The 24,438-nt window shown below is 39.1% G+C and overlaps 1 protein-coding gene across 4 annotated transcripts in view; it reads right to left on the reverse strand.

The window, feature by feature from the left end:
- The window catches only part of RAB6A (RAB6A, member RAS oncogene family), a 94,107-nt gene that overhangs the window by 37,284 nt on the left and 32,385 nt on the right, over positions 1-24,438 (reverse strand). The window contains exons 1-5 of one of the 4 annotated variants that reach the window (XM_063641393.1): positions 23,860-23,976; positions 22,355-23,116; positions 12,477-12,530; positions 10,451-10,556; positions 7,922-8,033 (exon numbers count right to left, since the gene is read on the reverse strand). In XM_063641393.1, coding sequence (XP_063497463.1) covers positions 7,922-8,033; positions 10,451-10,556; positions 12,477-12,530; positions 22,355-22,453 — 371 coding nt within the window. In that variant the 5' untranslated portion in view covers positions 22,454-23,116; positions 23,860-23,976. Of the gene's footprint in view, positions 1-7,921; positions 8,034-10,278; positions 10,385-10,450; positions 10,557-12,476; positions 12,531-22,354; positions 23,117-23,859; positions 23,977-24,438 lie in introns of those variants that run through there. The other 3 variants (XM_055282921.2, XM_055282920.2, XM_055282922.2) reach the window with 3 other exon arrangements.

A 24,438-nucleotide genomic window follows, 5' to 3' on the forward strand; every position in this document is an offset into this window, starting at 1 on the left:
ACAAAACAAAAAACACTTAATAGCTTGCCTCTGTCCCTTAATATCAGACCACAGGCTTTTGGCCTTAAAATTCAAATCTTTGTGTAAAATAATTTTTATGGCTAGACAATTTGTCAATTTGCTCCTATAATTTATATAACCATTCCCAAACTATTAGAATGCAAGTTGCTTTCCAATTTTACACTACTATGAAAATTGTTGCCCTAAATATCTGTGCTTAATATTTTGTGCACTGCAAATCATTTCCTTAGGTTAGATTTTGTGGATTTCTTTTTTTTGAGAAAGTTTTGCTCTTGTCACCCAGGCTGGAGTGCAATGGTGCGATCTCAGCTCACTGCAACCTTCACCACCTGGGTTCAAGCGATTCTCCTGCTTCAGCCTCCTGAGTAGCTGGGATTACAGGCGCCCACCAGCACACCCGGCTAATTTTTGTATTTTTAGTAGAGACAGAGTTTCACCATGTTGGCCAGGCTGGTCTCAAACTCCTGACCTCAGGTGATCCACCCATCTCAGCCTACCAAAATGCTGGGATTAGAGGTGTGAGCCACCATGCCCAGCCGATTTTGTGAATTTCTGTAAGTGAAGTAAGTGAGTCAAAGACATGTATGGTAAAGCCTCTAGATACAAAATATTAATATTTTAATATTTCCTTTACAGAGTATTTTGTGATGCATTACAGTTAGCACTGTGTCTCAAATTGTGGGCTCTCAAGTGCAAGATTATGTCATTTATATTGGTATTCCTAATGCTTAAGCTGGCAGATAAGTATTCCATAAATATACAAATGTTCTGATTAGTTAGATTTAAACTATCAGCTGACAAACCCTGCTTCCTACAACACGGAAAACTGGGCAATGGAAGAGAATTTCCACAAGCTTCCATCTACTTGCAAGTGTGCCCTTATATTCTACCTCTAGTCCTATTACTATGAAAGAATTGTCCTTATTCTCAAAACTTACACCTATGTATTAGATCCCATTCCCTTCTTGCCTACAAGAAATTATTATTCTAGAATTCTCCACTCCCTAAAAACAAGAACATTCTCTTACATAACACTCCAACTGTTAAGATTTCACATTTGCTTGTTTTATCTTCTCATTCTCTCTGTGTATATAAATTTTCTAAAACACTTTTAAAAAACTGTTTGCGAGTAAACTGCCAATCTGCAGACCTTTAGCCCTAAATACTTCAGCAGTGTGAATTTCCTAAAAACAAGGACATTCTCTTATATAACCACAGTACAATTATTAAATCTGGGAATTAACATCAACATCATACCATCATTGAATCTATAGGTTTTATTCTTGTCAATTATCCCAATAACATCCTTTACTGCCAGTTATTCCAATGTCCTTTATAGCAAATTAAATACTTCTTTAGAAAGAAACTTTCTCAATTATTTGGTTATCCTGAGGTACTTGGAACGAGGGAGGGAGTGACGGAGGGAAGCAGAGGAAAGGAGGATAAATGCTCGAGTCAGTCTCTGGCATCTTCCAAAGGTGACCAATGAGTTTTCTCCTTAAGTATATTATTATTATTATTATTTATTATTATTATTATGACTCGTGGATTTAAACATATTTTATAGTAATTACTGATTTTCAAGTTTTCCTACAGTTTGACCAGTAAAGCTTCTTTGAGTTGGCTCTCCTGAATCTGACATAACCTCAATGGTCTTTCTTTGATTTATGGTATGACATGATGTTCCAGCCCCATTGTTTACATTTTCTGGCCCAGATGCCTAATTTGTCATTTCTTCAAGTAGCCCTGGTTCCTTTGGAAAGAAACAGTATTTACATATGGTAATGTGGGCTCATTCCTCCTGGTTTAAATCTTTTCAGTAGACAGAGCTAGAAAATATTAAAAATTTTCAAATGCTAAAAAATGTAATGAATTCATGCTTATATTTTTTATATTTAACTTTATTAATCTTATATCTGTATTTCCATCTCCCGTGTCCAAAATCCCAGTTCCCAAAGACAATCATTAAGCAAAGTATTCATTTATTTTATGCAGAATACAGACAATCATTTTGAAATAACAATATCCAACATCATCACCAACATGTTTACTAAAAACAGTTAAGATCTAGCCAGGTGTGGTGGCTCACGCCTGTAATCCCAGCACTTTGGGAGGCCGAGGCGGGTGGATCATTTGAGGTCAGAGTTCAAGACCAGCCTGGCCAACATGATAAAACCCCATCTCTACTAAAAATATGAAAATTGGCTGGGTGTGGTGGTGCATCCCTGTAGTCCCAGCTACTCAGGAGGCTGAAGCAGGAGAATCACTTAAACCCGGGAGGTGGAAGTTGCAGTGAGCCGAGGTTGTGCTACTGCACTCCAGCCTGGGCAACAGAGCGAGACTCAGCCTTGAAAAAAAAGTTATTTTTTTTTTTTTTTTTTTTTTTGAGACAAGGTCTCGCTCTGTTGCACACATGAGTGCAGTGGCAGGATTGTAGCTCACTGTAACCTCGAACTCCTGACCTCAAATGATCCTTCTGCTTCAGCTTCCTTTGGGAATAGAGGTGTTAAGTCACTATGCCTAGCCCATTTTCTTTAAACTTGTAATTTATCTTTCCTTTTTGGCCCTGATTTATAGTTTAATGGCTATACAGGTCCCAGTCCCTCATTTTGGCCACTCATGGGCCCACTAATTGGGACTCAAAGGCTTTCTGCTCAATGGCATAGATGCAGAGGAGCACACTTCCACTAGGCATGCATTTACCACCTGGTATCTCTGAAGCAGTGGCTTCCCTTCAAACTCTGCGGGCACCACCAGGACTTGAAAGATGGACATACAGCACAGTGGTGTGAGGGTTGTATCCTCTACCTCCACCATGCTTTGCCTCCAGGTCCCGCTGAAGCTTCTCCTGGAAGTACTTGATGCTGAGCTCCACAGCAGCAGTCCAGCTGGGATGGCAGCCCAGTAGTGTCCTCATTTTGTTTTAGGTAATGTGTATATACATCTGTATTTCTCTCTTAAGTAAACTGTACCATATGTTACATACTACTTCACCTTGCATTTTTTCACTTAGTCATATATCCTGAAGATTCACTCCACAGTAATATATACATTCTTCATTCCTTTTTGTACCTGTCTAGTACTCCTTTAAAAGGATGTTCGTAAGTTTGTCAAACCATTTTCCTTTTGTGGGCACCTGGGTTGTTTACAGTCTTCAGACATTACAAATAGTGCTAGATATTACAAATAGTGCTATAGGAAATAGACTTGTATATATGTCTTTTTGTACTCTTACCAATGTATCTTGAGGAGATTCCTAGAAGTGGGATTTCCAGGTCAAGGGCTAAATGTCTATATTAGATATTGCCAAAAATCAACTCTCTCTCCTCCATAGGAGTATTACCATTCTGCATTGCCTCAGCAATTTATGAGAGTAACTGCTTTCCTTATAGCCTTGCTAGCAGAGGATTTCAACAAACTTGGAATTCTGGCAGTCTGAATCTGAGGCAAAAATATTTCTCAGTGCAGTTTCGATCAGTACTTCAGTAAGAGCAAGACTGAGCTTCTTTTCAGATAATTAAGAGCTATGTTACTCTCTCCATGAACCGTTCATATTTCTAGTCAATTTTTCTATAGCGATGTTTATCTTTTTTCTTCTCTATTTTTAGAGGCTTTTTTATTTGGGATATTAGCCATTTTTGATATGATTTACAAATACTTTTCCCTAGTTTGCCATTTGCTTTGTTTATAATGTTTAAAGTAATCAAACTTTACATTTTCCCTTATTTTGTGTCATAGCATTAGTATCATTAAGAACCAGAATTCAGTTAGTCCTTATTTTATTTTCACAATTAAATCTCTAATCTCTTTAGAATTTGTCCTGGTGTAATATGAGAACCTGATCCAATTTTATCTTTTCTATACACTTAACCAGTTACTCCAATCAATTTATTACATAGTTCAGTTTCCCCAGTGATTTGAGGTACCACCTTCATACTTATTTTCCATATGAAACTGGGTCTGTTTCTTTTTTTCTTTTTTTTTTTTTTTGAGACAATCTCACTCTGTTAGCCAGGCTGGAGTGCAGTGGCACGATCACAGCTCACTGCAACCTCCACCTCCTGGGCTCAAGCAATTCTTCTGCCTCAGCCTCCTGAGTAGCTGGGATTACAGGCACGTGCCACCACGTCCAGCTAATTTTTGTATTTTTAGTAGGGACGAGGTTTCACCAGGTTGGCCAGGCTGGTCTCGAACTCCTGACCTCAGGTAATCCACCTGCCTTGGCCTCCCAAAGTGCTGGGACTACAGGCATGAGCCACCGCGTTCGCCTGTTTCTAGCTTTTCTACTCTGTTCTACTTTTCCGTAACTTTTCATGCAGCAAGACCACATTGCTTTAATTACAGAGGCTTTTTTTTTTTTTTTTTTTTTTGACAGTCTCACTCTGTCACCCAGGCTGGAGTGCAGTGACACGATCTCACATCACTGACCTCCACCTCCTGGGATCAAGTGATTCTCATGTCTCAGCCACCCAAGTAGCTGGGATTACAGGCATGTGCCACCTCACCTGGCTAATTTTTATATTTTTAGTAGAGACAGAGTTTTGCTATTTTGGCCAGGCTGGTCTCGAACTCCTGGCCTCAAGTGATCTGCCTGCCTTGGATTCCCAAAGTGCTGGGAGGGGTGAGCCACTACACTGGCCAGATTTTTCTTTTACTATTATTAATATAAATAGGGTCATCTTGTTCATCTTATCTTATAACTTCAGAGGTGAGAGGAGCATTCTGTCTTGAACCTACTGTAGTGAGATTTTCAACCCCACCACTTCAGTGTGACTATTCGTCAACAACATTAGTAACCTCCAAACTTCTAAATCCAGTGGTTAATTCTCAGTCTTCATTTGGTTTGACCTTAAAGAGCATTTAGAATAGTTAATAACTGTCTTCTCCTTAAAACATTTATTTTCATTTGGCTTTCAGGGCTGGGCGCGGTGGCTCACACCTGTAATCCCAGCACTTTGGGAGACTGAGGCAGGTGGATCACGAGGTCAGGAGATCAAGACCATCCTGGCTAACACAGTGAAACCCCGTCTCTACTAAAAACACAAAAAATTAGCCGGGCGTGCTGGCGGGTGCCTAGTCCCAGCTACGCGGGAGGCTAAGGCAGGAGAATGGCGCGAACCCGGGACGGGGTGCTTGCAGTGAGCTGAGATTGCGCCACTGAACTCCAGCCTGGGAGACAGCGAGACTCTGTCTCAAAAAAAAAAAAAAAAAAAGAAAGAAAAGAAAAAGAAAACATAGTGCATTTAAATCTTCTGAATCATAGTCAATCTAACAGGAGAATATGCTATGTATTCAAACTTATCAATCATTCCCTTTATGGCTTCAGGATTTCATGCCATGCTTATAAAAGACCAACATATAAAGATGCTTTAAAAAATTAAGTCTTTTAGCCATTTGAAAATCATTTTTGTGGAATGAACAAGCTCTAATTCTTTAAAATGTGAACAGTTGAGAGATGATAGTCTGGCAAAGATTACCAAGAAAGATGGTAATTTCAAAGCAAATGACAAATATTACCTTAAAGAAGAATTATTATAAATATAATTTTAGATAGGGCGTGGTGGCTCATGCCTGTAATCCCAGCACTTTGGGAAGTCCAGGCGGGTGGATCACCTGAGGTCAGGAGTTCGAGACCAGCCTGGCCAACATGGTGAAACCCCGTCACTACTAAAAAATACAAAAATTAGCCAGATGTGGTGGCAAGCTCTTGTAATTCCAGCCACTCAGGAGGCTGAGGCAGGAGAATCACTTAAGCCTGGGAGACTGAGGTTAGAGTGAGCCAAGATTGTGCCATTGTACTCTAGCCTAAGCGACAAGAGCGAAACTCCATCTCAAAAACAAACAAACAAACAAACAAAAAATATATATATAATTTGATAAGTTTCTACCATTTGTGCACTCAACTGAAATATTACGCAATAAAAAAATCCTTATAAGCATACTCCTCAGATAACTCTGGCTATAAAGGGAAACAATTCAGATATGCAATTTTTCTATTTAAAAATGAAGAGGCCGGGCGTGGTGACTCATGCCTGTAATCCCAGCACTTTGGAAGGCCAAGGTGGGCGGATCACAAGGTCAGGAGTTTGAGACCAGCCTGGCCAACACAGTGAAACCTCGTCTCTACTAAAAATACAAAAAATGAGCCGGGCATCGTGGCAGGCACCAGTAATCCCAGCTACTCGGGAGGCTGAGGCAGGAGAATCGCTTGAGCCTGGGAGGCAGAGGTTGCAGTGAGCCGAGATCGCGCCATTGCACTCCAACACAGGTGACAATGCGAGACTCCAACTCAAAAATAAATAAATAAATAAAATAAAGGTACTGGCAGGGCGCAGTGGCTCACGCCTGGCACTTTGGGAGGCTAAGGCGGGTGGATCACGAGGTCAGGAGTTCAAGACCAGCCTGGCCAACATGGTGAAACCTCGTCTCTACTAAAAATACAAAAATTTGCAGGACGCAGTGGCAGGCGCCTGTAATCCCAGCTACTCAGGAGGCTGAGGCAGAAGAATCACTTGAACCCAGGTGGTGGAGGTTGCAATGAGCTGAGATCACACCACTGCATTCCAGCCTGGGCGACAGAATGAGACTCCATCTAAAAAAAAAAAAAAAAAAAAAAAAAAGTATCTACAAAGTCTCTAGAGTGAGGATAAATAAAATAGTGAAAATTTCCTTCATAGCAATTCATGTCCAAAACAGATTTTTATAAAGAAAAGATGAAATCATTTCGAATTTACTTTTAAATTAAGAAAGACTTTTTTGCAACTGTACTACCAATTATTATTTTTTTTTTTTTTGAGACAGAGTCTCACTCTGTTGCCCAGGCTGGAGTGCAGTGGCACGATTTCAGCTCACTGCAACCTCCGCTCCCTCAGTTCAAGTGATTCTCCTGCCTCAGCCTCCCGAGTAGCTGGGATTACAGGTGCATGCCACAGCGCCCAGCTAATTTTGTATTTTTAGTAGAGATGGGGTTTCATCATCTTGGCCAGGCTGGTCTTGAACTCCTGACCTAGTGTTCCACCGTCCTTGGCCTCCCAAAGTGCTGGGATTACAGTTGTGAGCCACCGCGCCCGGCCTGTACTAACAATTCTAACTGAGGTGCCATGGGCAGAAATGGGCTTCACATCTCCACAAGTCTTTTAACACTGGCTTTCTTTGCAACACTTGAATTAATATCACATGTTCATTACCCGAATTTCAATATCCATCTCATGAATAAACAAATAAATAGTAAAAGCTCTTACTATTAAGTAGTATAGTCAAAACTATTTAAAGCAGAAAGAATATGCAGTAAATCGCTTAAGAATGCTGAAAGCAAAGATTCAAGCCATGGGTTCTACAGTGAATGTTAATATATTTTGCATCCTGTGACTTGAATATCACTTTGCTCATTTGACTAAGGTATCACAATCAAGCTATTCAGTGCAACTACACAGTCTGGCTCAGCCACACAATTAAAAACAACAACCAAAAAACAAAAATCCACACCACTGAATTATAACGAATGTTTATAAGAAGACTACTAAGAAAAGAGTGTGCATTTAATCATTATGAACAATTTTTAAAGATAAGGTTTTTCCAAAATGGTTTGCTCTTTAACAAAACACTTTTCATGCTTATGAGATCTAAAAAATGCAAAATATTTACCGGCTTCATGTCTAAACAAACTTGCACGAGAGTTATTTACACATGGGCTTAAACAAAATAAAATTCATTTCCCTTAAGGACTGGGTGTTTAATATTTACATTTATATTTGAGGTTCCCACGCTAAAGAAAAGCAGGGGAGGACATAAACTTAAGGATTAAGCATGTCTCCTTTCAAAACAATTTTTCAGTGAACAAAAATAAAAGGCTGCATAACACAGAAATCAAACATTACACACACATAAAATAACTCCATACCTCTTGTCAGCAAGATCTGTTTTATTTCCTACTAGCATGATGATAACATCACTTCCTCTTTCTGTTCTGACATCATCAATCCACTTTGTAGTTTGCTGGAATGAGTTAACATCTGGTATAGGAGGGTAGACAGAGAGATTAGTGTTGCTGAAAAATGCCTCCCCAGGTGGTGCGCACCTCCCTCCAAAAAAGCCCTGGAAGTTGGAAGGGGGCTGGCACATTAGTACCCCACTTTTAATGTGCCTGCAACATGACTCCATTTTATCTGATTACAACTGTCAGCAATTTAAACAAATTACAAGAATAAAATCTTCAAGGTTCCTTTTAGAGTAGTTTAAAAATTTTTTGAACACGACCAAATGAGTGCAATGTAGTATTTAATTGAAAAAAAAAAAACTTTTTGAAATATAAGGACAGCTATGGCAGATAATATGGTGTCACATTGCCACAATGCTTTTTTGATCACTTACACATACCAAACATGACAAAGAAAGCATTTTCCAAAGTATGTCAGCCAGTAAGTCCCAACACATCCAGAAAATTTGTAAAGCCTTTCAATAGCTTTCAACACCACTGTTTGCACTGCTTCCTCAGTTTGTGATCACTTTAACCTAAAGTTTATTTGTTTAATGCATCAGAAACGCTTGTAACAAAATTTATCTTTTCTAGTGTTGGATTCTAAGTGGAGTACTTCAACACTTATTAAAGCAGCTAAACAACATACTAATATTTGAATCACATTTGTGGATTTAAAAAAAATACACCAGGTTTCACTTGCTGTGGTTAAAGTAAGCACAAACATTTTAAAGCTACAAAACGTGTCAATGCACAATATGAACATACCTCTTTTTTTAAAAACAAACAGCAACCCAAAGTAAAGGTGCAAAGGAAGAAAGACTGCATATAGCACCTATCTCAAAAAAAGTCCTTGAATGCAATCTTCTAATTTTGCCAGCACAATTATTCGTTATTAGATAACGATTCCTAATTGAGGAGATATGCAAAAATGTATAGTAACAGTATTACTAGTCCAAATGAATAGTTCCTTTGTCTATTTAAGATTTTTTTTAGCCCAAGATACTACATCTGTGTAGTGTGGTACATATTTTTTAAAAATTTAAAAAGAAAGCCCCAGATACTGGGCTGGGCACAATGGTTCATGCCTGTAATCCTAGCACTTTGGTTTTTGTTGTTGTTGTTGTTGTAGTTGAGACGGAGTTTTGCTCTTGTTGCCCAGGCTGGAGTGCAATGGCACGATCTCGGCTCACTGCAACCTCCGCCTCCCAGGTTCAAAAGATTTTCCTGCCTCAGTCTCTCAAGCAGCTGGGATTACAGGCATGCGCCACCACACCTGGCTAATTTTGCATTTTTAGTAGAGATGGAGTTTCATCACGTTGGTCAGGCTGGTCTCAAACTCCTGACCTCAGGTGATCCGCCTGCCTTGGCCACCCAAAGTGTGGGGATTTCCGGCGTGAGCCACTGTGTCCGGCCTAATCCTAGCACTTTAGAAGGCTGAGGCAGGAGGATCACTTGAGCCCAGGAGTTCAAGACCCTGGTTTTCCTATAAATTATGAACCACTATATGGAATAATGTTTAATATTGCCTAATATATGTCATAAACCAATTTACAAAGGCAATTTCAATCAGAAAGCATTTTCTTGTCAGTCACCAATGCTTCACGGAAAATTTACAGTCACTTAAAAGGTCACAGGCATTATTCAATCTTTAGAAAAAAGAAAAAGACTACTAGTTGTTTCACCTCCTATTTAAAATTTTCTTGCAGAGAAATGAAAGTGTAATTTGTTAGCAACAAAGTCAATAAATCAGTCACAGAACCAAAATATGATTCAAATAAAAAAGATTAATAGAAAACTGTACATTATGTTTTCTCTGTCTTCCTCTACAGAGAGAGAACGGCTGGAAGGGGAAAGCAGAGAAAAGCTGGCTAGCAGAAGCTTGTAATAGCCTCAATAGAAAGCTTGGAGGATTTGGAAAACTTGGCAAGAGACTTAAATGCAGATTATTTTATTTTAGAGAAATCTGAGATCAAAGAAACATTGCTCCAACTATAATTATGGTATGGTTTACGAATAACAGGATACTAAGAAACCCTTGAAGAGGATTCATAATTGGACCCAAAAGAAAATTTCTGGGGCAAAAAACCTGGCACAGTTACATATAAAGCATATTGGTATAAACACCAAAGCAAATATTTCTGACCTGGCTGGTATGTAATTTACTATGATAAAACTTATTTTTACATGCCAGTAAGGAAAACAAGCACAAGACAAGAACATGCATGCAGCTAAGCTAAAGGCTGAAAGAAGATTAGAAATGCATAATTCCCTCCACTCACTTGTGATATCATAAACAACAACTGCCACAGTGGAGTCACGAATGTAGCTAGGAATCAAGCTCCTGAACCGCTCTTGACCTGCTGTGTCCCATAATTGCAATCGTACCTAACAACAAAATCAGTCAAACAAGCAAGAAAAATAAGAAATGTCAACCCGTTGCAATATACCTACTTGTGATATCGTAAACTACTACAGCTGCAGCAGAATCACGGATGTAACTGGGAATGAGGCTACGGAAACGTTCCTGACCCGCAGTATCCCACAGCTGAAGCCTGATCTGTGAGATGGGAAAAAATAAATAAAAAAAAAAAAAAAACCAAACTAATACTAAAAAGAAAAAAGAAACAATGTTTTTTTTAAAAGGGAGAGGGTGGGAAGGAAGTAGAAAGAAGACTCATGCAAGAGGTTGCAGGGAGTGAGGAAAGAAAATAACACAAAACTCCTTTTTCAAAAGGGAGAAATATTAAAAATTTGCATACTCCAAACACAAATGACTGGAAAATGCCACTGGGAAAAGTTTCACAGAATCAGAAATATGGCTTCCCTTTTTCCCTACCTAAAACCTATTTGAATCCCTATGCCTTCCAGGTGGCAAAAAGTAGACTGTTGATGGTTAAACACAGAGAAAGAAACAAAACAAAACAAAAAAACCTAAGGTAAATGTCAATGAGCAGCCTAAGCTATCAGAGTAAAGGAAATAATGCTTCTTTGAAAGCTTCTCTCAAGCTAAAATGTGTCTCTTTCCTATTGGGTCTAGAATGCTTTGAAACCGGGTCTTTAACTACTGTGCTTGTATTTCTCCCATACATTTTTCCCCAGAATATGCGAGTGTGTATAATGTAACAAAAAGGAGGAAGACCTTTTTGCAGCCCTACATAAAAATGTCTTTACGTACTATCTCATATCTATATTACAGGAAGAAAAGCCTAAAAACAAGTATCAAGTTCTTGCATCATGATAAAGTAGTTTCCAAGGTTTCAATTTTTTTTTTTTTTTTTTTTTTGAGACAGAATCTCATTCTTGTCGCTCAGGCTGAAGTGCAGTGGTGTGATCTCGGCTCACTGCAACCTCTGCCTCCCGGGTTCAAACGATTCTCCTGCCTCAGCCTCCCGAGCAGCTGGGATTACAGGCGCCTGCCACCACGCCCAGCTAATTTTTGTACTTTTAGAAGAGATGGGGTTTCACCATGTTGGCCAGGCTGGTCTTGAACTCCTGACCTCAGGTGATCTGCCCACCCTGGCCTCCCAAAGTGCTGGGATTACAGGCGTGAGCCACCGCACCCAGCCGCTTTCAAATTTTAAGAAATGACATGCTATATATCAAAACATAAAAGAGAATATTCAGGAAAAAAAAAACACATAAGAAATAACACTGGAAATAAAATAATGTTTTTGGGTGCAGGTCTCAAAATACTGCATTTAAGATATTCACTGTTTAGGTGACAAGTATGTCTTCAAGGGGTAGTGGGCTAGAATACAGATTTTACACTGTATTTAAAGAAAACATTCCAAAGGATGAAAGACAAAAATCCAACAAATAAATACACTTTTTTTTTTTTTTTTTTTTGCAACGGAGTTTCGCTCTTGTTGCCCAGGCTAGAGTGCAATGGCGCAATCTCAGCTCACTGCAACCTCTGCCTCCTGGGTTCAAGCGGTTCTCCTGCCTCAGCCTCCCAAGTAGCTGGGATTATAGGCGCCCGCCACCACGCCTGGCTAATTTTTTATATTTTTAATAGAGACGGGGTTTCATCATGTTGACCAAGCTGGTCTCAAACTCCTGACCTCAGATGATCCACCTGCCTCAGCCTCCCAAAGTGCTGGGATTTCAGGTGTGAGCCACCGCACCCAGCCCACATAACTTCTTTTTTGTCAGTCACTTTGATACGCATCCTATCCTGACAAAAAAAATCTTGAAGTTCACAAATTGAAATCAAGAGTGGCATTTAGGTGTTTAGTAGCTTTAATTTCTTCATAAAAATTCTCCTTTAATTCTCTGTAAAGCTCTTTGTTTTCATTTTTCCAAATCAAGATGACTGCCAAGTACTACTCGCTCGGTAATAAGAGTTTTTCTCAACAACTGTAAACTATCTTTGGTAACTTTGCTAAGTACTTCTTATGGTGACAATCATTGATAACTTTGATCGCAGTTTTCTAACCTGGAATGTTGCAGAAAATTGCACACTGAAAATATTACTCACTGTTCGATCCTCCAAGTACATAGTTTTTGATAAAAAGTCAATGCCAATTGTTGCCTGTAAAACAAAACAAACAAGTTAACAAATAATAACAGTTTAATGGTGGCCAGCAGTTTAGGATTCAAATGGGACTCATGACTGTGGAAGAAATAATGAATAAACAAATCAATACAACATAGTCAATTAAGGACAAACAAAATTTCCAGTGATAATGATTTCCATGTATTCAGCACTTGCTTCATATCAGAGATTGTTTTAAGCCTTCTACATGAACATCTCTAATCTTTATACATTCCTGCCAGGTAGCTTATTCTCATCCCTATTTTTCTCATTTTACAAATAACACGATAATGGTAACTTTGGTTTAAATATTTGTATTTGAACTTTAGTTTGAGTATCTGTTTTCCACTCAGAATGGTATTTGCCCCAAGAGCAGTTTTATAAAATATTGCTGATATATTGTCAACTGTCCTAATGCCATAGACAGCCAGAGACTCACAAACATCATAACTTTCCATAACAGACATGATTTTTCCAATATAAAATAAAAGTCATTAGGTAAGGAAAACAAGTTTTCCTCTGTACCACACAATGATAGCTTCCTTCTGTGGTGAAAACACATGTAAAGTTCTATTGCCTGGCTGCTGTTTTCCCTATCAAGAGAAAATGGTGAAGTAAGAGAATAGAAAGAAGGCAGACTACAAAAAAGAAAGGAAAAAAAGTATACAAGTTAAAAACCAGTCCAATATTAATTAGGGGAGATAAATAAAAAGAATGGAAGAAAGACAAATGACCCCAGAAAGAGGATGTTGATATGGACTCTATTTTAGAAGTTTAACCACCTCATTAATGTTTGTGTGCACATATACTATGTATATGCGTGTATGTGTGTGTACATACATACTTTTTCCCTAAATATCTTTGTGCCATATTCCTTAAAACAGAAACTGAGTCTGTGCATTTAAAATATGAGTCACTAAGAATTAAGTTCCTAAAAAACAATTAAAAACTAGATCAGAAAAGTGGTCCATCAGTTGGGGATTTTATTTCTGTTGGCAGGAAAATAGAATTTTGTGTGTGTCATAGTTGAGTTCTCACGAGATCTGATGGTTTTATAAAAGGATTTCCCCTCTCTTTGCTCTGTGCTTCTCCTTGTTGCTGCCATGTGAAGAAGGACATGTTTGCTTCCCCTTCTGCCATGATTGTAAGTTTCCTGAGGCCTCCCCAGCCATGCGGAACTTTGAGTCTATTAAACCTCTTTCCTTTATAAATTACCCAGTCTTGGGTTATCTCTTTATTAGCAGCATGAGAACAAACTAATACATGTGTCTCCTTTAATTTCTCCCAGCAGTGTTTTCTATAGTCTTATGCTGTTTGTTAAATTTGTTCCTAAGTATTTTATTCTTTTCTGATGCTTCTGTAAATAAAATTTAAATAATTTTTTTTTTTTTGAGACAGGGTCTCACACTCTGTTGCCCAAGCTGGTATACAGGGGTGTGATTTTGGCTCAGTGCAGCCTCAACCTCCTGGCTCAAGAAATCCCGTCGAGTAGCTGGGACTACAGGTGCATGCCACCATGCCCCACTAATTTCTGTATTTTTTTGTAGAGACAGGGTTTTGCCATGTTGTCCAGGCTAGTCTGGAACTCCTAGGTTCAAGAGATCTTCCGCACTTGGCCTTCCAACGCGCTGGGACTATAGGCACGAGCCACTGCACCCTGCCTAAAGATAATATCCTTACATGAAAAACCAATGCAATGTTGGTAAGTCTTTACATGTTTTTACACATATTCAAGAATGAAAGCTACAGTAAATTACATAAATTGATTATCTACTAAGTGCCGATTTATACACATTGCCCCATTTAGTTCTCATTTATTCGTTCATCAATTATTTATTTATTTATTTAGAGACAGAGTCTCACTCAGTCGCCCAGGCTGGAGTGCAGTGGCATGATCTTGGCTCACCGCAATTTCTGCCTCCTGGGTTCAAGCAATTCTAGTGCCTCAGCCTCTCAAGTAGCTGGGATTACAGGTATTCACCACCAAGCCCTGCTACTTTTTGTATTTTTAGTAGAGATGGGGTTTCGTCATGTTGGCCAGGCTGGTCTTGAACTCCTGGCCTCAAGTGATCCCCCCCGACCTCAGCCTCCCAAAGTGCCGGGATTACAGGCATGAGCCAATGTGCCCAGCTTGCTCATCAAATATTTATTAAGCACGTACTTGCAAATACTGTGTAAGGTACAAGAGTGATGAACAAACATGCAGTTAGTCTCTACCCAAATTGGACAGAACACATTTAAAAATCATGTAAACCTGTCCATATTCATCAGGAATATTTATTGAACTCTATTCCTTCCAAATACTGGGGGGAAAAAAAAGATTTATTTTACTTATTTATTTTATTTTATTTATTTATTTTGAGAGACAGAGTCTTGCTCTGTCACCCAGGCTGGAGTGCAGTGTGGTGATCTTGGCTCACTGCAACCTCCGCCTCCTAGGTTCAAGCAATTGTCCTGCCTCAGCTTCCCAAGTAGCTGGGACTACAGGTGTGCGCCACCACACCCGGTTAATTTTTGTATTTTTTAGTAGAGACGGGGTTTCCCTATATGTTGGCCAGGCTGGTCTCGAACTCCTGACCTCAAGTGATCTGCCCACCTCGGCCTCCCAAAGTGCTGGGATTATAGCCATGAGCCACTGTGCCTGGCCGAAAGAAATATTTATTGATTGCCTACTAGGCACCATCATTAGGAGCTGAGAATCCTGTGGTAAAAGAATAAAAAGCAGACAAGAATCTATGCCCTTGCAGAGGTTACAGTCTGCTAAGACAGACAAACAATAAGCTAATTAAGTAAAATAGTATGTTAGAGAGTAGTATAAGAGAAAAAAAAACAGGAAAAGAACTATAGAAAATATTATCGTATGGTGTCGATATTTTTAGATAGGATACTCAACAAAGGCTAAGAAAATGACTCTCACCACTCCTACCCACATATCTATATACTGTAAACCAGTACCTTGCATTTCAATATATAAGATATTTTTAGTTACATAAATAAAACACCACAAACTTTATGTATGTCAATTCCTGTAGCGCAAATATTTCTAACAAATAGGTTTTTAAAGAAAAAAATTGAACTGTTTCTCAAATTCCATATAAACGCTTATGCATTTCTCATTCACTTTGACTTAATATGGGATTACTGCATATAGGCTGCAGAAAGTTCACACTCAAGAACAGCTATGTAAAGAATGTAAAACAACAGCAATTCAAAAGGTGACTTCAAAAGCAAAGAAAAAGATATCCCACTGAACACTTCATTTTCTCTTCCATGACAAAAACATTCACTTGAGAATGTATTAATTCGAACATCAAAGTACATTTGTTGATATACATAGGCAACATCACAAAGATAACTATAAGTAAATTTTATAGTATGTAAGTCAAGAACAGTACTCTCTTCCTTCTCTGAATATAGCAAATTGTGACTTACAAATTATGCAGCTAGGTAGTACTATAAAGGCCACAATCATTATCATGCTAAGATCATGTTTTCCTAAATGCATTTCGTTCTTTTTTTTTTTTTTTTTTTTTTTTTTTTTTTTTTGAGACGGAGTCTCGCTCTGTCACCCAGGCTGGAGTGCAGTGGCGCGATCTCGGCTCACCACAACCTCCGCCTCCTGGGTTCACACCATACTCCTGCCTCGGCCTCCCGAATAGCTGGGACTACAGGCGCCCGCCACCAGGCCTGGCTAATTTTTTGTATTTTTAGTAGAGACGGGGTTTCACCGTGTTAGCCAGCATGGTGTCAATCTCCAGAAATCGTGATCCGCCCGCCTTGGCCTCCCAAAGTGCTGGGATTACAGGCGTGAGCCACTGCGCCTGGCCTCCTAAATGTATTTCTTTATAGCACTTTTGACTAGATTAATAAATTATTTGATTAACTGTTAACTGTCCAACTTCTCCCCACTAGAAGTTCCATGAGAGTAAGGTTGGTTGGTTTGTTCACTGCAGTATGCTATATACCCAAGATGCAGAATAGTGCCTGGTACATAACAAAAACTCCAGGAAATAAAGAAAAATGAAGATGTTGAGAATGACAAATGCCAGGGAAGATAAGATTTAGCACAGTTAGGGACTGGCTTTTGATAGGAAGAAGGCATTTACTGCAGTATACTGGAATGAAAGAGGATTGGTATAAATACTGTTACATGTACCCAGATGACGTGGTAAGAAAAATAAATACGGGCATTCCTGCCTTATACTTTCCATTTCTCTAAGAAACAAGGTCTTCAAAGTAAGGGTCAAAGAAGAGTGGTAAAAGTGGTAAAGTTAGGTTTTGAGGAGTATAGAGTTAGTATGAAATAGTTACTCCAAAGAGTGCTTGGTAAACTGATAACCTAGTTGACACTAGCAACATTAATGTATTCAAGAACCAATGAGGAGAAATGAGATGACTGGGTTCATAACGTGAATTTTGCCAAGCATATGTGATTGAACCAAAGAGAAGTGTATTAGTCTGTTTCGGCGCTGCCAATAAAGACATGCCCGAGACTGGGTAATTTATAAAGAAAAGGAGGTTTAATGGACTTGCAGTTCCACATGGCTGGAGGCCTCACAATCATAGTGGAAGGCGAAAGGTACTTCTTACATGGAGGCAACAACAGAGAATGAGAGGCAAGCGAAAAGGGTTTCCCTTTATGAAACCATCAGATCTTGTGAGACTTATTCATTACCATGAGAACAGTATGTGGGAAACTACCCCCAATGATTCAATTATCTTCCACTGGATCTCTCCCACAACATGTGGGAATTGCAGGAGTTACAATTCAAGATGAGATTTGGGTGGGGACGTAGCCAAACCATATCAAGAGGCTAGAAAGTTAAAGAATTTCCCATGGAGTCTAAGCTAAAAAAGGAGAAAGGTTAAAACAGAAGACACAGGACCCGATGTTTAAAAACAACATGGAAGGGCCGGGTACGGTGGCTCATGCCAATAATCCCAGCACTTTAGGAGGCTGAGGCAGCCGGATTCCTTGAGCTCAGGAGTTTGTCATCAGTCTGGGCAACACGGCAAGAACCTATCTCTACTAAAAATACAAAAAAGGCCAGGTGTAGTGGCTCATGTCTGCAATCCCAGCACTTTGGAAGGCTGAGGTGGGCAGATCACAAGATCAGGAGTTTGAGACCAGCCTGGCCAATATGGTGAAACCCCGTCTCTACTAAAAATACAAAAATTAGCCGGGTGTGGTGGTGCGCGTGTGTAGTCCCAGCTATTCCAGAGGCTAAGGCAGGAGAATCGCTTGAACCCAGGAGGCAGTAAGCAGAGATTGCGCCACTGCACTCTAGCCTGGGCGACAGAGCAAGACTCCGTCTCAAAAAAAAAAAAAAAAAAAAAAAAAAAAAAAAAAGAGTCCAGGCACGGTGGCTCACACCTGTAATCCCAGCACTTTGGGAGGCCGAGGCAGGTGGATCACGAGGTCAGGAGATCGAGACCATCCTGGCTAGCACAGTGAAACCCTGTCTCTACTAAAAATACGAAAAATTAGCCAGGCGTGGTGGTGGGTGCCTGCAGTCCCATCTACATGGGAGGCTGAGGCAGGAGAATGGCGTGAACCCGGGAGGCGGAGCTTGCAGTGAGCCGAGATTGCGCCACTGCACTCCAGCCTGGGTGACAGAGTGAGACTCTGTCTCAAAAAAAAAAAAAGGCATAGTGGTGCACACTTATAGTTCCAGCTACTCAGGAGGCTGAGGTGGGAGAATCGCTTGAGCCTGGGGGGATGGAGGCTGCAGTGAGCCAAGATCACACCACTAAACTCCAGCCTGGGTGACAGAGTGAAACCCTGTCTTAAAAAAAAAAAAAAAAAAAAAAAATTAGAAGAAAAATTATTTTTAAAAAATGAAAAAATAAAATAAAAACAACATGGAGGAATTAATGGGTTGAAGGTTTTGATGTAAACCACTGGAGTAGAAACTATTATAGTAAAAGTACCTGAATAAAAAAATTGGAAGGATACAAGATTGCGGTCTGAGAAGAGAATACATGATTTTCAGAGAAGGTCTGAGATTATGGAAACGAAAAGTACAGGAGGCTAGTAGATTGTCTATGTGAACGTTACAGTTGTCTAAAATGCTGACAGGTTATAATGAGGAGGAGTACTATGAAAACAAGTGCTAAAGTATTCAAAGAAAGAAATAAAACAATCAATGTTGTTCTCAATGGTAAATGGTAATAATCACAAAAGAACAGAGCTTTTGGCCAGGCATGTTGGCTCATCTCTGTAATCCCAGCACTTTGGGAGGCTGAGGCAGGAGGATCTCTTGAGCCTGAGTTCAAGACTTAGGCAAGATGGCAAAAACCCATCTGTACAAAAAAAAAATTTTTTTAATTAGCTGGGAGTGGTGGTGTGTACCTGTAGTCCCAGCTACTTAGGAGGCTGAGGCAGGAGAATCCCGTTAGCTCAAGAATTCAAGGTGGCAATGAGCTATGATCATGCCACTGCACTCCAGCCTGGGCGACAAAGCAATACTCCATCTCTTGGAAAAAAAAAAAAAAAAAAAAAAAAAGAACGTTTTTTCCCCCCCAAAAAAGAATGGAGTCACCATCCATAGGGATTATGATTCTCACTTTACAGATGTGAAAATACGTATTCTGAAAAATTTAGTAATTGATCCAAACCCATCCAACTACTAAATGGTAGAACTAAGACATAAATAAAGGTGATTCCAACTCTAAGGCTCATTACATAGCTTTCCTAGAAAAGAAATGCCCATGTTTTTGTTTTTCAGGAAGATTCAATTCAGAAGCCATATTCCTGAAATAAATACTTCAAATGTGGAAAAATACATACTAAGAGGATTCAGATTTTAAGATTACCCTAAAAACCTTTCTGAAAAATAAAAATGGTTTAATAATCAAGACAGCAGCAGTTAATGAGTGACAGCCTTAATCAGATTAACATTTGCTATATTATAAAGACAAAGCAATTGAAATAAAGTTTTTTTCTTTAATCTACCGAATGACAAATGAAATCAAGTTTTTATGCTAACTACAATACATATAAAATGGATAAGTAGATTAAGAGTAACTTGTTTTCTTTTTTTAACTTAAAATTTTTTTAATTCATTTAACAAGGCAATTTAAATCTATGCTCCCCAATTGTTTAACAAAAACATTTCATAACTGAAAAGTAGTGGTAATAAAAAAAAATTTCAAAGAGTTAACATGGTAAAAGATTTACAATGTGCTTAGTGCCTCAAAGTACTTGCTCTTAAGATTACTAATTTATTCCTTTTAGTTTGTTTGTTCTTTGATTTTTTGTATTGAAACTGTGTAGGTTGTGAGGGCAGACATCCTTACTTGCTCCTGATCTTAGAAAGCGTTCAGCCTTTCACATTAAGTATATTAGATGTGGCATTTTTATGGATGCTCGTTACCATTTTGAAGTTTCCTTCTATTCCTAGTTTGCTGTTGTATGTTTTTATCACGAAAGGCTGCTGGATTTTGTCAAATGCTCTTTATGTGTACATTGAAATGATCATGTGATTTTGTCCTTTATTTTATTCAAAGAATGTATTATGTTTATTGCTTTTTGTATATTCCACTTGTTAAATGACACATAGGCCAGGTGTGGTGGCTCATGCCTGTAATCCCAGCACTTTGGGAAGCCAAGGTAAAAGGGTTGCTTGGGCCCGGGAGTTCAATACCAGCCTGGGCAACATAGCAAGTCTGTCTTTGTTTCAATAATAATAATAAATGAAATAAAAATAATAGTGTATATCTTTTTAACATGTTGCTGGATTCAGTTTGGTAGTATTTTGTTGACAATTTTTGTGTCTATATTCATAGGGGATATTGGTCTGTAGTTTAATTTTGATATCTCTGTCTGGGTTGAATATTAGAGTAACTGACCTCACAGAATGAGTTGGGTAGTGTTCTCCTCTATTTTTCAGAAGAGTTTTACAAAGTATTGGTATTGTTCTCCAAATGTTTCATAGAATTGACCAATGAAATTATCTGATGCTGGGATTTTCTATGTGGGCAGTTTTTTTATTACTAATTCTCTCTACTTATTATATATATATTCAGATTTTCTATTTCTTCTTGAGATAGTTTTAGTAGATTGTGTCTTTCTTGGAATTTGTCCATTTTACCTGTCATCTAATTAGTTAGCATATAATTGTTCACAGCATTCCATTATAACCCTTTTTTATTTTATTTTATTTATTTATTTTTTTTTTGAGACGGAGTCTCACTCTGTCACCCAGGCTGGAGTGCAGTGGTATGATCTCAGCTCATTGCAACCTCTGCCTCCTGGGTAAGCGATTCTCCTGGCTCAGCCACCCAAGCAGCTGGGACTACAGGTGCCCGCCATTATGCCTGGCTAATTTTTGTATTCTTAGTAGAGATGGAGTTTTGCCATGTTGGCCAAGCTGGTCTTGTACTCCTGACCTCAGGTGATCCACCCACCTCAGCCTCCCAAAGTGCTGGGATTACAGGCATGAGCCACTGCGCCCAGTCAACCCTTTTTATTTCTGTATGGTTGGTGATAATGTTCCCTCTTTGCTGATTTTAGAACTTGAGTCTTCTTTTTTTTCTTGATCAGTCTAGCTAAAGTTAATCAACGTTTTGATCTTTTCAAGGAACCGCTTTTGGTTTCATTGATTTCCTCCACTGTTTTTCTGTTCTCTCTTTCATATATTTCTGCTTTAACCTTTATTAACTTCTGTATTAAGCATGTCTTTTTACTTTCCATAGTTTTGATGTTTTGACATCAAGAGTCCTTGTTGACACTGGAGGGACTGCCCCTGCCAGGATTAGCTTTTTCCTTAGAGATAGTAAACTCACCTTTGAGTACTCCTTTCATAGGCAAACTAACCAATCCAAAGCCAACCCTAGCACCTCCTCTATGGCACTGAGGACCAATACTACACTGCCCTAATCACCTGGGCCAGGTACTAGACAACTAGGAACAGCCCCTCAACCCCAGAATCCCTGAAATTATCCGAACTAGCTAATCCTAAACCTACTTACCCTGTCTTGTGTGCCTCCCCTGAAAACCACAATCAAGGCTTTTGTCCACATTTCCCCAGCCACCTGCCTTTTAACTGACCCAGTGCTTCCCCATGTGGCCCCCTCTGGCATGGCATGCCCTCTTCTCTTAGGATCTGTGAGTATAACAAACTATCTTTTCAATGGCAATCATCTCCTGATCTATTGGCCTCACCATACAGGAATAATGATAACACCTAGATTTTAAAATAGCTTCTTCCTTCTGTTTGCTTTGGGTTTAGTTTTCTTCTAGTTTCTTAAAGTAGAACGTTAGGCTATTTATTTAGTATCTCTTTTCTTTTTTGTATAGCACTGCTTTAGTTGTATACCATAAGTTTTGCTATGCTGTGTTTTCTTTTTTATTCATCTCAAAGCATTTTCTAATTTCTCTTGTGATTTCATCTTTGACATTAATTATTTAGGAGTGTATTGTTTAATTTCCACATATTTGTGAATGTGCCAAATATCCTTCTGTTAATGATTTCTAATTTCATTATTCATTTATTCTTAATTTCAAGTGTAGATAAAAAATGTCACAGAATCCTAGGCTTGGACAAAATCTATAGAGAATATCCACCATTACTTCTAATGCCATCCTAGATGATATTGGAGATATATTTCAACAGACTTTGGAAGAGACAAAAGAAATCAAACGATAAAGTTTATCCTAGGACTGGACAAAATCATTTACACATTGTATTTATACAGCATTTTCCAGATTACAGAAAGTACTTTTACATCCACAACTGCATGTAAATAATTTTTAAAAAATATCTTGAATATTGAATATTACTTGTAACACAAAATAGACAACAAATAGGCAAAAATACCTGATAGGTGTTGTCAAAACTGTCATACATGAATCTGGTGATCAAAGATGTCTTTCCAACTGAAATGAAACGAAAAAAAGATTTGCTCAGTGAACACATTACACTGGGTTCTCAGAAAATTTTTCTACAGAGAACTGCAATTAAAGTTAATGGGAAATATCTGCAATGGTTCTACTAAGAATAATTAAAACCCATATAGCCCCAAGACTGTCAAAATGACTTTCTCCAAACACAGACAACCATCTTCCAATTTAAAAGCACAGGTAAACAGTATATAGTTAAAAGTTGAAAACATTGTTATTATATACTGACATTCCTAATTCACAAAAGGCCAAATAAGTGTTTACTTGGCTCTAACAAAAAGAATTAATGGAGGCTTAGGTCCACTTCATCTAGCAAATCAAAGTATAATCCCTGGGAGGAGAAAGGCAAAAGATAGTCTTAGAAGGGGTATGAGGGCTACAAGAGCTACACTGTTTTAAGAGTGAGAAAAACTGGCCAGGTGTGGTGGTTCACGCCTGTAATCCCAGCACCTTGGGAGGCCAACATGGGTGGATCATGAGGTCAAGAGATCGAGACCATCCTGGCCAGCACGGTGAAATGCCATCTCTACTAAAAATACAAAACTTAGCTGGGCAGGGTGGTGCACGCCTGTAGTCCCAGCTCCTCGGGAGGCTGAGGCAGGAGAATAACTTGAACCTAGGAGATGGAAGCCGAGATCACGCCACTGTACTCCAGCCTGGCAACAGAGTGAGACTCCGTCTCAAAAAAAAAAAAAAAAAAAAAAAGTGAGAAAAACAGACAAGAAAAGCTGTTTTAAAATTCATTTCAAAACCAGATAGAACTCTCTACTTCTCTGGCAGAGAATTCTTAAAGACCATAACTTCACTTTGCATTGTGAGATATATCTATATATAGAGATACATAGATAGATATAGATACAGATTTTTTTTTTTAGACAGAGTCTCGCTCTGTTGCCAGGCTGGAGTACAGTGGCATGATCTCGGCTGACTGCAACCTCCGCCTCCCAGGTTCAACCGATTCTCCTGCCTCAGCATCCCAGATGGCTGAGACTACAGGTGCACGCCACCATGCCCAGCTAATTTTTTTATTTTTAGTAGAGACGGGGTTTCACCATGGCCAGGATGGTCTTGATCTCTAGACTCTGTGATTCACTTGCCTCGGCCTCCCAAAGTGCTGGGATTATAGGCGTGCACCACTGTGCCTGGCCTGTATTGATATTTTTAGGTTAATCCATATGAAAGTGTCATGAGATCAAAAGTAGTGGAATGCTGGCCTTTTTTTTTTTTTTTTTTTTTTACCAATAAGCACATTCTCCAACGGCAAAAACCGTATCTGATTATTTTTCTATTTTGCCAGTGGCTTGGCACAGATTCAAAATACAAAATGAATGCAAAAAAAATTTATCAATTAGAAAGGAACTGGGTAAATTAACATCTCTAATACTCCCCAAAATGTACTTTTTGGGAGGATAAGAACCATACCTAAAAGGCCGGGCGCGGTGGCTCACGCCTGTAATCCCAGCACTTTGGGTGGCCGAGGCAGGCAGATCACGAGGTCAGGAGATCGACACCATCCTGGCTAACACGGTGAAACCCCGTCTCTACTAAAAATATAAAAAATTAGCCAGGCATGGTAGCAGGTGTCTGTAGTCCCAGCTACTCGGGAGGCTGAGGCAGGAGAATGGCATGAACCTGGGAGGCGGAGCTTGCAGTGAGCTGAGATCACACCACTGCACTCAAGCCCGTGTGACAGGGCGAGACTCCGTCTCAAAAAAAAAAAAAAAAAGAACCATACCTAGTCATTCATATTTTATTGTGAATTAAGTAACTTGATTTCAAACCAATTTTTAGAGACCAGATCTGGCCTCTACATCTCGCTCTTATATGCCATATGAAAACCTGAGGAAAAGATTAGGCCAAACAGCAAAGAGGCCCACAAAATTACCTACTCCAAAATATCTTATTTAGAAGAGCCTAAAATAGCAGGCTGAAGAGAAGAGCTATAACTAGCTTCCCTAGACGCTAGGCAAAAGCAAACTCATGTTTGGGAAGAAGCCACTT

The sequence above is a fragment of the Symphalangus syndactylus genome, chromosome 6, assembly GCF_028878055.3.
Source record: "Symphalangus syndactylus isolate Jambi chromosome 6, NHGRI_mSymSyn1-v2.1_pri, whole genome shotgun sequence".
NCBI lineage: Eukaryota > Metazoa > Chordata > Mammalia > Primates > Hylobatidae > Symphalangus > Symphalangus syndactylus.